Here is a 13790-nt window from a genome sequence, read left to right on the forward strand (position 1 = left end):
TTGTTTTTCCGTGCGTGTGTGCGTTGTAAATATAATTTATTCTGAAGCAATATTCTCCCCAGTGTTCAATCAGCTTTGACATATTTAAATATGCATATTTGTGATTTAAAAAAAAAAAATTGAATCATTTGAAATGTAGGATATTTTTACCTTTTATAAAGGGAATTTTCCCCCTAATCTTATTAAATAAAGGCGCTGCTTCAGGTTTCATTCTATATTGTTAAATTTGATCAATACATTAAATTAAAATAAGACAATATAAGGGCTGTTACCAATCAAATAAAATAATTTACACTGAAAAATCACAACTACATTAAATAATTTTTTGAGATTTGTAGTTTTGAATAGACAAATACAAATGTTAGAAAGTATGTTTAAACATGAAACTAAACCTCCAGTAGGTGGCAGCAGGTGGCCGTCTTAATGAGTGAGCCATTGATTCGTTCATTCAAACGATTCATTCAAACACTGAATCGTTCAGTTGCTGTGAGACGCGTTACGGTTCTGCTGTGAACGATTTTCGCTGCTGAAATAGAACAAACACACTCAATATTGCATCTAAAATGTAAGTGACTAAGTGAATGTTAATGTAATGTTTATGGAACCGTCATATGAAATCAGAGTCACTTTCTGTCGTGATTGTATTCAGGAAACAGCTTAAATGGCTCTAGTGTTGTAATTTCTCCTCGAGAGGCTGCACGAGTGTCAACAGCGCAAACTTGTTATCGTCATTTCATCATATATTATTATCCACTATCGATCGCCACTTACACTAAATTAATGCACAATCATTCTTGCATTTTGGTGATTCGCTAACGTTAGTTTATTTTTTGTTTTAATCAGGCCCTTGTCCAATGGGGAAAGTAAAATTCTCTTTCACTTGTCCCAGACAAGCGTTAATGTCGAGCCCTGAATCAGTTATATTAAAAAAAGTTCTGGCTAATCCAAAAATTATAAATGGCAGTGAATGGCTGCCCAAATTTTGAAGCCCAGAAAAAAAGTGCATCTATCCCAGGGCTCGACATTAACGCTTGTGGATTTTTCGAAGGGACAAGTGAAAGAGAATTTTACATGCCCGATGGACCTGATTAAAACAAAAAATAGCTAGCGAATCACCAAAATGCAAGAATGATTGCATTAATTTAGTGTAAGTGGCGATTGATAGTGGATAATAATATATAATGAACTGACGATAACAAGGTCGCGCTGTTGACACTTGTGCAGCCTCTAGAGAAGACATTACAACACTTGACCTGTTTTCCTGAATACCACCACGACTGAAAATGACACTGACTTCATATGACAGTTCATAGCAAAACAATTAATTAACATTCACTTAAATTAACATTCCCTTAAAGTCACTTACATTTAAGAAGCAATATTTAATGTTTTGTTTTATTTCAGCAGTGAAAATCATTCAGAGCAGAACCGCAACACGTCACAGCAAAATGTGTGTTACTGAACGATTCAGCGTTTGAATGAATCGTTTGAATGAACGACTCAATGACTCACTCATTAAAACGGCCACCTGCTACCACCTACTGGAGGTTTGGTTTGATGTTTAAACATTATTGGTCTATCCAAAAATACAAATTTCAAAACATTATTTAATGCAAATTAAATTTTTCAGTGTAAATTATTTAATGTGATTGGTAACAGCCCTTATAGTGTCTTATTTTAAATTAATGTATAGATCAAATTTTACAATATAAAATGAAACCTGAAGCATAGTCTATATTTAATAAGATTAGAGGGGAAATGCCCTTTATATAAAGTAAAAAATAATAATTAAAAAAATCACAAATATGCAGATTTAAATATGTCAAAGCTGATTGAATACTGGTCAGCATATTGCTTCAGAATAAATTATATTTAAAACACACACACAAACACACAAAATATCAAACTTTTTTCCGGACAAGCACATGAACATGCTTAATGTCAAGCCCTGTATCCATTATAAAAATAATCCAGAAGGCTCCGGGGGGTTAATAAAGGCTTCTGGCGGACCGCCCTCAACTTACGAAATAAGTGTAATGTCTCTCGAAGTTCAAAAGGTTTACGCCACGTCCGACGTCATCGTCGCGGCAATTACGTTTTTTTTACACCATGCCCGATGCCGTCGCTGCGCCAGTTGCGTTTTTTTTCCCCTCTACATCCGACGACATCGCCGTGCCAGTTACACTTTTTCCGTAACTTTAATACGGAAGGCCGTCGCGCCAGAAGCTACATATTTTACATTATAACTTTTTACATTACAAACCCATCGATTCACATCAGAATGTCTTTATTAACCCCCCTGGAGCCATGTGGATTACTTTTACAATGGATGGATGCACTTTTTTCTGGGCTTAAAAATTTGGACTGCCATTCACTGCCATTTATAATGCTTTAGATTTTTTTTTAAATATAACTCCGATTGTATTCGTCTGGAATACACCTAGTATGGCTTGAGGGTGAGTAAATCATGAGGTAATTTTCCTTTTTGGGTGAACTTACCCTTTAATAGTTATTTATTTTACCTGTATCGATTCAAACTCACATTTAATAATTTTCAAGGAGTTTCATGAAACTTATCTGTATCTGATGGCGATCTGAGAGAGAGACCATGCAGTGAAGCGAGATGTAGTTTCATCCGATCCGTAAACCAGTTCAGTTTCTTGTCAAGGAGCCATAGATAAAAACATAAAAAATAAAAATAAAAATAAAAATGTATTGGCTTATTGACAACATGTTGCAATGTTTACACTGTACAATGACTCAATGTGATTTAATTAGGGCTGAATACTTCAAATTTCACAATTTGATATTATTTAAATTCATAAAGTTAATATTTACCAGAAATTGCAGCAAATATAGTGAAACGGCTGTCCACCTCCAACCATTCGAACAAATAGACGGCGCGAGTTGTTGAGAGCTCCATGAACCCCGCGAGGTAAAAGCGTGTAACGTTAGGAACTCTGTATTTCAACGTCTCTGGGAGCACAACACACACACACACACACACACACACACACACACACACACACACACACACACAAATATAATTATAAAACAATATAATGTCATAAATACACTTTGTAGATGAGGTTAAACACGTAACTTACTTTGTGTTATCTTGGTTAAAAGTAAACTCCATGTCTGCACTGCACGGTGAGTCATGTCCCCTGAGAGAAAAATTTTGGCTCGTTTAAACGCGCACAGCATATAAGTTACATATTGGTATAAAGCAATAAATTATGAAAAACAAATGGTTTAATGAGATAAAACACTTACTTTACAATATTTCCCTGTAAAAAAGTTCTCTCGCCTCAGTCGCCTGTTTCTATCCTCCGCTCTGCACCGCGAGTCAAAGAAGATATCTCTAAGTTTAGGTGCGCACGGACACACACACACATACCATCCTACCACAATATAATGTTATAAACTTCATACTGTTAATGAGATAAAACACTATGCCGGTGTAAACATTACTCATTTGCTCAGCATTGCGATTGAAGGGAAATGGCGTCTGGTCTGTCAGTCGGTGGGGGAGGGGATACGGGGGCGCGCGCATACAGCACGTGCATTTCCTGGATGTACATAATTATCCTCTCCGCCAGATGGCGCTGTTTTCACTAGCCGTGTTAATACAAAAACTCTTTACTCATTGACTCCTTGAATTAAGACTTGGTTTATATGGTGTGGAATGGTACGTATTAAATACGGTAAGTTAAATAAATGTGCTCATATCTATATAATTAGAGTGTTGTATATAAATCAGCTGCACATAGTAGATTAAGTTTAGTTTACTGTAGTTAAATAAATAGACTAAAGTATAATTGGAGTAAAATACAGAACAGTTCAACTTATGTTTGTAAGTTAAAACAACAATTATACTTGTTCATTCAACAGAAAATCTAGTTTAGTTATTTCAACATATGTTTTTGAGTTAAAACAACAATTATACTTGTTCACTTAACTTTCAGTCTAGTTGAGGACAAGAAAACTTAAAATGCCTTGTTGTCTGGACAATCTAGTTATCTCTACTGAAATTTTTTTGTTGAAATAACAAAATAAAATAAAAAAATTTTACAGTGTGGATGTGTGCTTTTATGCTATTTAAAAACAATGCTAAAGAAAGCCATTTACTCTCTCTCTAAATATTTTCATATCATTGCCATTTCAGAGGCTGAAGTCATTAAGGAGAAAGCAGCTCCTGTAAAGAAAGGTATGGATGACAATGAAATCATCCTGCAGTTGCTTTCCACTGTATCATTCATGACATAAAAAAACAATGTTACTAATGTTTTTTTGTTATTTGTCATTCTTTGTTGTTGGTATTTGTTGTTTTACTAGTTACTAAGGAAAAGGCACCTAAACCAAAACCCAAAAGAGGTGTGTTCTTGAATGTTAAAAACCATTTACCAAGCATTGTTACATATTTTATCAGCAGTTAGTTTAATTATTCCATAAAAAGGGAGACTTTATCATACTATTTCATAAGTTGAAGCTGAATTAAAGTTGCATTGATTGACATTATTGAAAGTGAAATATCTGTGTTTTGTAGAGAAACCAGCACCTCCAAAGAAAGGTAGTGAGATATACAGTATTTTTGGTCACACTTTATATTAGGTGTCCTTAACTACTATGTTCAATATACTTATTGTGTTCATATTGTATTAAAAAACACTTGTGCTGCTATTGAGGTGGGATGTAGGTATGGTTAGGGACGAGTTTGGTTGCATGGGTAAGTTTAAGGGTGGATTAAAAGGCCAGGGAAGGTCAACAGTGTAATTATAGATGTATTTACAGATATTAATTGCAGCTGTAATTACATGCAGGTATATTTTTTAACATGTATATACACAATAAGTTCATTTGTTCATTGTAAGTTCATTGTATCAAAGCAAATTAATTTCGGTCTTAGTGCTTAGTAGTTTAAAACACCTAATATAAAGTGGGACCATATTTTCTTTATCAACATTTGCAACAGTAAATTAGATACTTTTACATTACAAGTTTGTCTTAAAATGTACCTTCTAATCCTTACAGTTGAGGTTGTGAAGGAAAAGGCAAAACTTGTTCCTGAAAAGGAAGGTAAAGATTAAGAAATACAGAAAAGCACTTTTATTTATTATAAGACCCTGTGTCAATGATTAAATAACTTAAAAAGTCAATTATGACTCTGCTCTTACCGTTTTGTTTCCCAGCACCTGAAGAAAAACCAAAGCCAGCACCAAAGAAAGGTTCATTAGTTAATTTGTATTGTATTAATGTAAAGCTGTCAGTCAGCTTTAAGAAAAATGCTTTAATTATTTTGTTATCATCCTTTTAGAGGCTGAAGCCATCAAGGAGAAAGCCCCTGAGAAGAAAGGTTTGATTTAATGAATTAAGAATTAAATTACTATTTTCGTTTATATTTTATTGTAAGGTTTTTACATTTTATTGTTACAATGTAATTATATATTTAACTAGTATATGTAAGTAATATTAATTAACTACATGTTACTATTTGGGTTTGGATGAGGGTTAGTTGCATGTAATTATGCATCATTTACTTTTTTTACTATGGTAATGTGACGTGTAACAAGAACACTGTAAAATAAAATGTTACCCTATTTTATCTAACAGCATTTAAGATTAAACTATACAAAAACACAAGCAACAAATCTAAATATGTTTTGCATTATCATGATCTTAGAGGCTGAAGTCATTAAGGAAAAAGTTAAACCAGCCCCTGAGAAAAAAGGTGAGTTCATGTTAATATTTTATCTAGACAAATTCAAAAGATTATATTTAAATACCTTTTACAATCTCCACATTACCATTCCAGAGGTTAAAGTCAAGGAGAAAGCAAAACCAGCCACTGTAAAGAAGGGTATGGATTTTAATAAGTGATTTTGTCTAATGATTATTCATCACATTAATATTATTTTGTTATGGAACTTATACATATTTTTTATTTTCACATATTTCAGAAACTGAAGTCATCAAAGCCAAACCAGCCCCTGAGAAGAAAGGTAAGAGTACTATTATTTTAACATTTTATATTTTATCCATTTTATGTATGATTCTTTCAGTTTCCGCTAATAACGTTACCCATTTACAATCTCTAAAATTATTTTTAGAGGCTGAAGTCATAAAGGAGAAGGTTAAAGCCGCTCCAGTGAAGAAAGGTATTGATGTGAATGAGATTACTTTTGATTTTTACTGAATGAGGATCATTCATCACGTGATATTGTCTCATAGAGTCTGAAGCTGCTAAAGAAAAGACACCTGAACCAAAACCAGAACCCACTAAGAAAGGTGTTAATATATCATAGTTGCTTTTTATCTTTTAAAATTAGCCATTATGAATGTATGCCTCACATATATTTTCATGCAAGCTTTTAGAAACAAATATTAATCTACTTGTGTTGTCTTTCCAGTTGAGGTTTTAAAGGAAAAGGAAAAAGCAGTCCCTGAAAAGGAAGGTACATATTGAGTTTTCCTGTCAATTTAAAATCACTTTTACTAATTATGTAATGCTGTGCCCTGTTGATTTATCGTACATTTGCAAATTCTAAAGTTAAAGCCAATACCAAAGAAAGGTAACCCCTTTTTCAATATATTAGGGAGAATAATGCTTAAATTTTTTTCACTGCATTGTAAACCTGAAAAAGCAGTGTTACATCAAAATTTTTAAGTTAAGTAATTCAAAGTTCAAAGTAACCAGAACTCTTGTAAATAGCATAGAAACCATTAAAAACTACTACGGGCCCTATTTTAACGATCTGAGCGCATGGGGCAGGTGAACTTAGGGCGTTTCCCTAAGTTCCCTAAGTTAGGGCGTTAGGGCCTGAATCCACTTTTCCAAGTTTAACAACAGAAAAATGGTTGGTGCGCCAGGCGCATGGTCCGAAAGGGTTGTGCCTCTCTACATGATTCATGGGTGTGTTTTGGGTGTAGCATGCAACAAAACAATCAGAGTATTATCTCCCATTCCCTTTAAAAGCTAGTTGCTCTTGCACCATGGTGGAATTTGCAAGCGGAAAGACTAAACACTTCTTCAGGGAGGAATCCTTTTATTTTTAATATATAAAAGTGTTGTGCACCCGCCTATAAGCGTATATTACAGACGTGCCCTTAAAAAAAAAAAAATACTGCACTATTGACTTTAGACCAGGTTTTTGTTGGTTCAATAATGCAGTCATTTTCAGTTGCCTCAAAATAGCAATGCGCCAATAATGCGCCTGAACACTAGCCTGGATGCCAGCCGAATTTAGCCCTGCCCACAACATTTTTAGGTCGGGCAGTTCGGTCTGGCCTTGCTCCATAGAGGAGTAATTATCCCCGAAAAGAAACGGTTTGGACCAATTAAATCATCAGGGCGGGCTTTAGACGATGACAAACAGATGATCAACAGTAACGTAATCATGCACGTCATCAAAGGGGCTTGGATTATATTTGTTCGAATCCTAAATGGAGAGCTTGTTTGTATATGCATTTACCATCACAATTTCTCTCAGAAATGATGATCATGTTGGGTAAGTACTCTGTGTATCATTAAATTATTTTATTTTTTTAAAACACTGGCAAAGATCGTGTATTCCAGCCTGATACCAGTGCGCGTGCAGACAGGGTAGCCAAGTTTTTACAACAAAACCCGCCAAATTCTAGCCCTAAACAATAGCTTCTCGGGGGGTTCTCCGGGGGGGAAATGCTGTTTGGGGGGTAAAATGTGTGTTATTTTGGCAAGGTTGCCTGCTAAAATTCGCACTCATGGGTCTATATATCACATAATAGTCGCTTCAACTCACAGACATAAAAAACAACCCGCGGGGGAAAAAACGCGGACTTGGCAACACAGTGCAGTTGAGCTCTGTTGATATTTGACAATGCGTCGCTTTGTTGCTCTGATTGGTTGTAGGTCTATCCAATTGATGTCTTTCCTGGTTCGGTTGAAACACGCCTCATAATCACAGCCCAATGGAGTTTCAGTTTCAGACTCATATTCTGACTAGAATTGAGTATGACCACTTCAGGCTACCTGAACACACCTATGAGTGCACTATTCCATAAGTGCATGGTTTTCAGACCATGCATTTATGGGCGTGAGTGCATTTGCTATTTAAACAGCATTGCAATGGACGTGAAAATGATAACTGCGTTGGGCTGAAATTAGCAAAAAAAACACTTAATCTTGCAGAAAAAAAGATTATATATCAAATAATTTTATTATTTACTCTGTCTTTTGAGTGTCATGACAAAGCATGCTGGGAAATAGAAATCCCAGCCCAGTTTCTATTAAAATCTATTAAACAATGAAACAATTCAGATTACTTTAAAAAGAAAGTTCTATATACTCATAAAAGTTCACTTGATTTATTAACTAATTTGCTTAATTTAAGTTTACCCTACTCAAACCAATTAATTATTTTAAGCATTATGGTTTACATGTGGTCTTTTTTTTAAGATAATGCTAATTGTTTGTATTTTTCAGTTGTATTTTTTTATATTTTAGAAGCTGAATTCATTAAAGAGAAAACTAAACCAGCCCCTGAGAAGAAAGGTTTGAGTTTCTGCATTAAGAATAAAATTATCCTTTTCTCAAAAAAAAAAAAAAAAAATTTAAATATGTTTTGCATTATCATGATCTTAGAGGCTGAAGTCATTAAGGAAAAAGTTAAACCAGCCCCTGAGAAAAAAGGTGAGTTCATGGTTATATTCTATGTAGACAAATTCAAAAGATAATATTTAAATACCTTTTACAATACCTTTTACAATCTCCACATTACCATTCTAGAGGTTAAAGTCAAGGAGAAAGCAAAACCAGCTACTGTAAAGAAGGGTATGGATGTCAATAAATGTTTTTGTCTAATGATTATTCATCACATTAAAATTATTTTCTTATAGAACTTGAAATTTCATGACTTTTGGGTCTATAAATATTTTATATTTTCACATATTTCAGAAACTGAAGCTATCAAAGAAAAGGCCAAACCAGCTCCCGAGAAAGGTTTGATTTACTGTTCTAAGACTATTTCCACAAACTCACAATATTAAAGAAAATCTAAATCTCTAAACATGTTATATCATTACAATTTTAGAGGCTGAAGTCATCAAGGAGAAAGTTAAACCAACTCCTGTAAAGAAAGGTATGCATGTGAATCAAATGCTTGTGTGATTGTTCATCACATGAAACCGTGTCGTATCATAAAGTTACTAAAGAAAAGACACCTTAAGATTTTTTTTCCCTAAAAAACGTTATCCTGCAAGTATTTTATATATTTATATATAAAATGTATATATATATACACAGCCAGACAGTGTGTTATATATATATATATATATATATATATATATATATATATATATATATATATATATATATATATATATATATAGGAAAAAAATCTACCATACTAAAATGACAAAAGAACATTTTTTATGACCATTATCTATATCCTATGATTTTTATATTCTATTTTTTAATGTATTGAAAATAACCAGATTTAAAACTAGTTTAGAATAATGTTTCTTTTTTCCCTAAATGTTTTTATAATATATCATAAGCTGAATTAATCAAATAAAAAAGCTAAAGCAGCCCCTAAGGTGGTGAAAAAAGGGTGAGAAGTAAATTAACATTTTCATAAGGAAATCTTTAAAAACCCGACACCATTGCCATTTTAGAGATTGATGCCATCAAGGTGAAAACAGCTCTTAAAAAAAGAAGAAATAGATATCAATGAAAGTTAATGTTTTCTTTTAGCCAGTTTTTAAGATTAAACTGAATTCTTGTTTTTTTAAATGCAAAATATTTTATATTATCATCATTTTAGAGGCTGAAGTCATCAAAGAGAAAGCTAAACCAGCCCCTGAGAAGAAAGGTCTGATTCACTATGTTTATATATTTAAATGTTTCCTCCAAGCAAAATATAATATTATCCAAAAGGACTTCTTTGGCTTCCTCTAAGTGTTTTTGTATATCATTCCAGAGCCTGTAGTTGTTAAGGAGAAAGCTAAACCAGCCCCTGAGAAGAAAGGTAAGAGTTACCATTTAATTAGCTTCGTAAATGATTTCAATTTGTGGTAAAAAAATTAATTTAATTTAAAATAAAATCTTAAAGGTGTCATGAACTGGCTTTAAAAAAAAAAATGTATACTGTTGTCTGAGGTCAACTAAGGACGTTTGTGTGGTTTTTACATTCAAAAACATTTTCTGCACTGGTTTTGAGGCTCTCTCCTGAACGCTGGGTTTTGATGGGCGTGCTGTACTGGAGGCTTGGAAGTAAACACCCACGGCTAGAATTGGATAAGATTTGCATATTTAATGAGCTTCAGTTCCCGTCCGTTCAGTTCACATGAGGGAGGGATTGTTTTGAAAGCGGCAACCAGAATGATTCTCTCGACCACAGGGCTCGTAAACATCTTTATCAAACAAACACAATGATGTATTTCTCATCCACCCGTAAATTGATTGGAATATTATTTTTGTATTACATGGCCTGCTCGATCGGTGGATATTAGCACAAACCTCGTGCACATGCACACACACACGTGCGTGCATGCCCAGATCAAGAAAGGAATATTATTTCACCACTTGAGATTCACCAGCCTGCCGACGGGCGTACGTTTTGGTAGCCCGTCTGGAAAACACATAGCCCCGAGACTACTATTACGTATAAAAAATACTTTTTACTCACATAAGTGTGTTGCACCATTCCTGTCGGATCCAATTTAGAAGGCACAGCCGTGTGTTTCAATCTCAGTATGTCTGCAAATCCAGCTCGACCTGAGACTTAAATGCAGTTAAATAAAGCGAACACGTGTCTTCCCCGCTTGAGCTGGAACTTCATTAAAAATAAATGAAGTATCACACATTCCTAATATTTGGATCTGAAGGAAGCTTATAGCTTATCAGACTGTGTTCTTCCACAATATCTTGCTATCTTCTTCCTCATGTTTATTGCTGCTGGCTAGCGTGATCCGTACGCCTTTACGAGTCAGTGGCCGGGGCTACTGAATTAGATGTGCCCTGGACAGGCTTATTATTCTGTAGAGGGGGCGTTTCGCAACAGATGCCGTCAAGATGCAGACACGAACGTTTTCTGGTCCTGTTGTCTATAAAAGCTTTTCTTTGACTAAAAAGGGAGTTTTCAGCTCTGAAACTTACAGGATATTCTTATATTACCATGAATTTTTATATATCAAAAGCTCAAGGGAACAGTTGATTTCTCAACTCATCACCCCTTTAAGATAATGCAAAGAAAACATGTATGATCTCTAATTATTTTTAAATCTCTGAAAAATTTTCATTTCAGAGGCTGAAGTCATCAAGGAGAAAATTAAACCAGCTCCTGTCAAGAAAGGTGAATTAAATTAAATTCTATCCTGCATATATGCTTCCGCTTTCTGCTGTATGATCAGTCGTATTAGATCCATTTTAAACTGTTTTATAGAGCCTGAAGTTGCAAAAGAAAAGGCTCCTGAAGCAAAACCCAAAAAAGGTGAGATGTTTCCCCACAGTCCCTTTTTACAACTGTGCCTGTTACTATTTCAGAGATTTAATAGGTGCATTTAACATGATTGAAATTCCAATTTTTTTGTAGAGCCTGCAGTTACTAAAGAGAAAGCTAAACCAGCCCCTGATAAGAAAGGTTTGACTTGCTGTGTTGATTGATGATTCATCATTACCAACATGTTTTTATTTCTCTAAACATATTTGTCATATTCTCATTTCAGAGGCTGAAGTCATCAAGGAGAAAGTTAAACCAGCTCCTGAGAAGAAAGGTAAGAGTTATCATTAACTTAGCTTCATGAGGGATTTCAATTTGTGGTATCATACATGTTAAGATAATGAAAAGAAGACATTTACAATCTCTAAATATTTTTATAATTATTTATTCTCATTTCAGAGGCTGAAGTCATCAAGGAGAAAGTTAAACCAGCTCCTGTAAAGAAAGGTATGGATGTCAAACAAATCATCCTGTGTGTACTGTTGTTTTCCACTGTATGATGTTTATTCATAACACAACAAAATGCTGTTTTATAGAGCCTGAAATTTCTACAGAAAAGGCTCCTGAACCATCAAAGAAAGGTATTCATATACTGTATATTCCATTTGCTAGAAACAAATCATACATTTTAGTTTGAGTTAGGCTTTTATAAATGTTACAAAGAACATTATGATAAATTATGTCATGAGAGAAGTCGCAACAATTTCGGACTTTTTAACATTAAACTCTTCTATGCTTTGTAGAACGAGAGATAATTAAAGAAGAACCAAAGCCAACACCAAAGAAAGGTGTGCTTACTTGCGTTAATTTGTGAAAATAATGACAGTTTCTGTTGTAAGATAATGTTAACCTTTTGTTTTCACTTTATATTTTGTCATAAATGTAGAGGCTGAAGTCATCAAGCAGAAAGCTAAACCAGCTCCTGAGAAGAAAGGTTTGATTCAGTGTGTTACCTATGAAATTAATAAGCAAAGTGTGATGCTAAAATGTTTTTATATCATCAACATTTTAGAGGCTGAAGTCATCAAGGAAAAAGCTAAACCAGCCACTGAGAAGAAAGGTAGAAGTTATCATTTCGTGTGTGCTTTCAGCCAAACTAAAAAATCCAGTTGATGTTTTGCTCAAAAAATAATAAATACACACTACCGTTCTAAAGTTTAATTAGATCGGTAAGATTTTTAAAATGTTTTTAAAAGAAGTCTCTTCTCCTCACCAATGCTGTCTTTATTTTACCTAAATCACAGCAAAAATGGTGATATTGTGAAATATTTTTACCATTTAATATAACTGTATTCTATTTGAATATATTTTAAAACACAATTTATTTGGCAAAGCTCAATTTTCAGCATCATTAGTCCAGTCTTCAGTTACACATGATCCTTCAGAAATCATTCCAATATGTTGATTTGTTTCTATTCCCTAAATATTTTCACATGATTACCTGAAAAGGTAAAGAAAAGAAAGATGAAAGCAAGACATTTACAATCTCTAAATATTTTTATAATTATTCTCATTTCAGAGGCTGAAGACATCAAGGAGAAAGTTAAAGCAGCTCCTATAAAGACAGGTATGGATGGCATATTACTGATTTTGACATTATTATAATCATTTATCACATGCAACAAAAAAACCCACAGTTTTACTCTTTTAAAGAGCCTGAAGTTACTAAAGAAAAGGCTCCTGAGCCAAAACCCAAAAGAGGTGAGTTTTCTCAACAGGCCTTCTAGAAAATTGTGTAGAAAAACATTGTTTGACACAATGAAACTGAAATATCCATCTGTTTTGTAGAGCCTGAAGCTGTCAGAGAGAAGGCTAAACCAGCTCTTAAGTTGAAAGGTTTGCTTTACTCTGTTAAAGGGGGGGTGAAACACTCAGTTTCAGTCAATCTCACGTCAATCTTGAGTACCTATTGAGTAGTACTGCATCCTTCATATCTCCGAAAAGTCTTTAGTTTTATTATATTTATAAAAGAAAGATAGGCTGTACCAAGTCTTTTCGAAAAAAACGAGCGGCTGGAGGCGTATCGTGGGCGTAGCTAAAGAATCACAAGCGCGCAGCTACAGCACGAGAGCTTCTGAAAGCTGACATCGCGGAAAAGAAAACGTTACTCTAAATAATGTTTATGGGTGCCATGCATTTGCTCTCGCTCTGGTCGCTCGCGCGCGCGCGCTGAGAAGGGTGCTGTCATTACACATACCCCTTTTCCACCAAGGCAGTGCTGGTGCTAAATCGGAGCCAGAGCCTAGTTTCAAATTGGTTCTTTGTGTTTCCACAGCCAAAGCACCAGCTCCGAGCCAGGAAAAGTGGTTC

At 34.3% G+C, this 13790-nt stretch overlaps 1 protein-coding gene and 1 long non-coding RNA gene across 2 annotated transcripts in view; one reads left to right on the plus strand and one right to left on the minus strand.

Annotated features, from left to right (window-relative positions):
• si:ch211-266g18.10 (axoneme-associated protein mst101(2)) overlaps positions 1-13790 on the plus strand; it is a 64850-nt gene that overhangs the window by 14332 nt on the left and 36728 nt on the right. The window contains exons 29-57 of the mRNA XM_067454417.1: positions 4169-4210; positions 4339-4377; positions 4550-4573; positions 5035-5079; positions 5193-5228; positions 5318-5356; positions 5684-5731; positions 5816-5860; positions 5961-6002; positions 6111-6158; positions 6232-6288; positions 6411-6455; positions 8486-8533; positions 8624-8671; positions 8768-8812; positions 8936-8980; positions 9072-9119; positions 9804-9851; positions 9960-10007; positions 11286-11333; positions 11424-11471; positions 11574-11621; positions 11707-11754; positions 11880-11927; positions 12017-12061; positions 12224-12268; positions 12367-12414; positions 12493-12540; positions 13000-13047. Of these exons, the coding sequence (XP_067310518.1) occupies positions 4169-4210; positions 4339-4377; positions 4550-4573; positions 5035-5079; positions 5193-5228; positions 5318-5356; positions 5684-5731; positions 5816-5860; positions 5961-6002; positions 6111-6158; positions 6232-6288; positions 6411-6455; positions 8486-8533; positions 8624-8671; positions 8768-8812; positions 8936-8980; positions 9072-9119; positions 9804-9851; positions 9960-10007; positions 11286-11333; positions 11424-11471; positions 11574-11621; positions 11707-11754; positions 11880-11927; positions 12017-12061; positions 12224-12268; positions 12367-12414; positions 12493-12540; positions 13000-13047 (1314 nt within the window). The remainder of the gene's footprint in view (positions 1-4168; positions 4211-4338; positions 4378-4549; positions 4574-5034; positions 5080-5192; positions 5229-5317; positions 5357-5683; positions 5732-5815; positions 5861-5960; positions 6003-6110; positions 6159-6231; positions 6289-6410; positions 6456-8485; positions 8534-8623; positions 8672-8767; positions 8813-8935; positions 8981-9071; positions 9120-9803; positions 9852-9959; positions 10008-11285; positions 11334-11423; positions 11472-11573; positions 11622-11706; positions 11755-11879; positions 11928-12016; positions 12062-12223; positions 12269-12366; positions 12415-12492; positions 12541-12999; positions 13048-13790) is intronic.
• LOC137090695 (uncharacterized) lies at positions 1841-3824 on the minus strand. The gene is made up of 4 exons (XR_010907945.1): positions 3277-3824; positions 3108-3167; positions 2839-2976; positions 1841-2659 (listed from the first exon to the last, which is right to left on the minus strand). It is a non-coding gene; the product is annotated as an uncharacterized lncRNA (long non-coding RNA).

Source organism: Pseudorasbora parva, chromosome 10, assembly GCF_024679245.1.
Source record: "Pseudorasbora parva isolate DD20220531a chromosome 10, ASM2467924v1, whole genome shotgun sequence".
In the NCBI taxonomy this organism is placed as follows: Eukaryota; Metazoa; Chordata; class Actinopteri; order Cypriniformes; family Gobionidae; genus Pseudorasbora; species Pseudorasbora parva.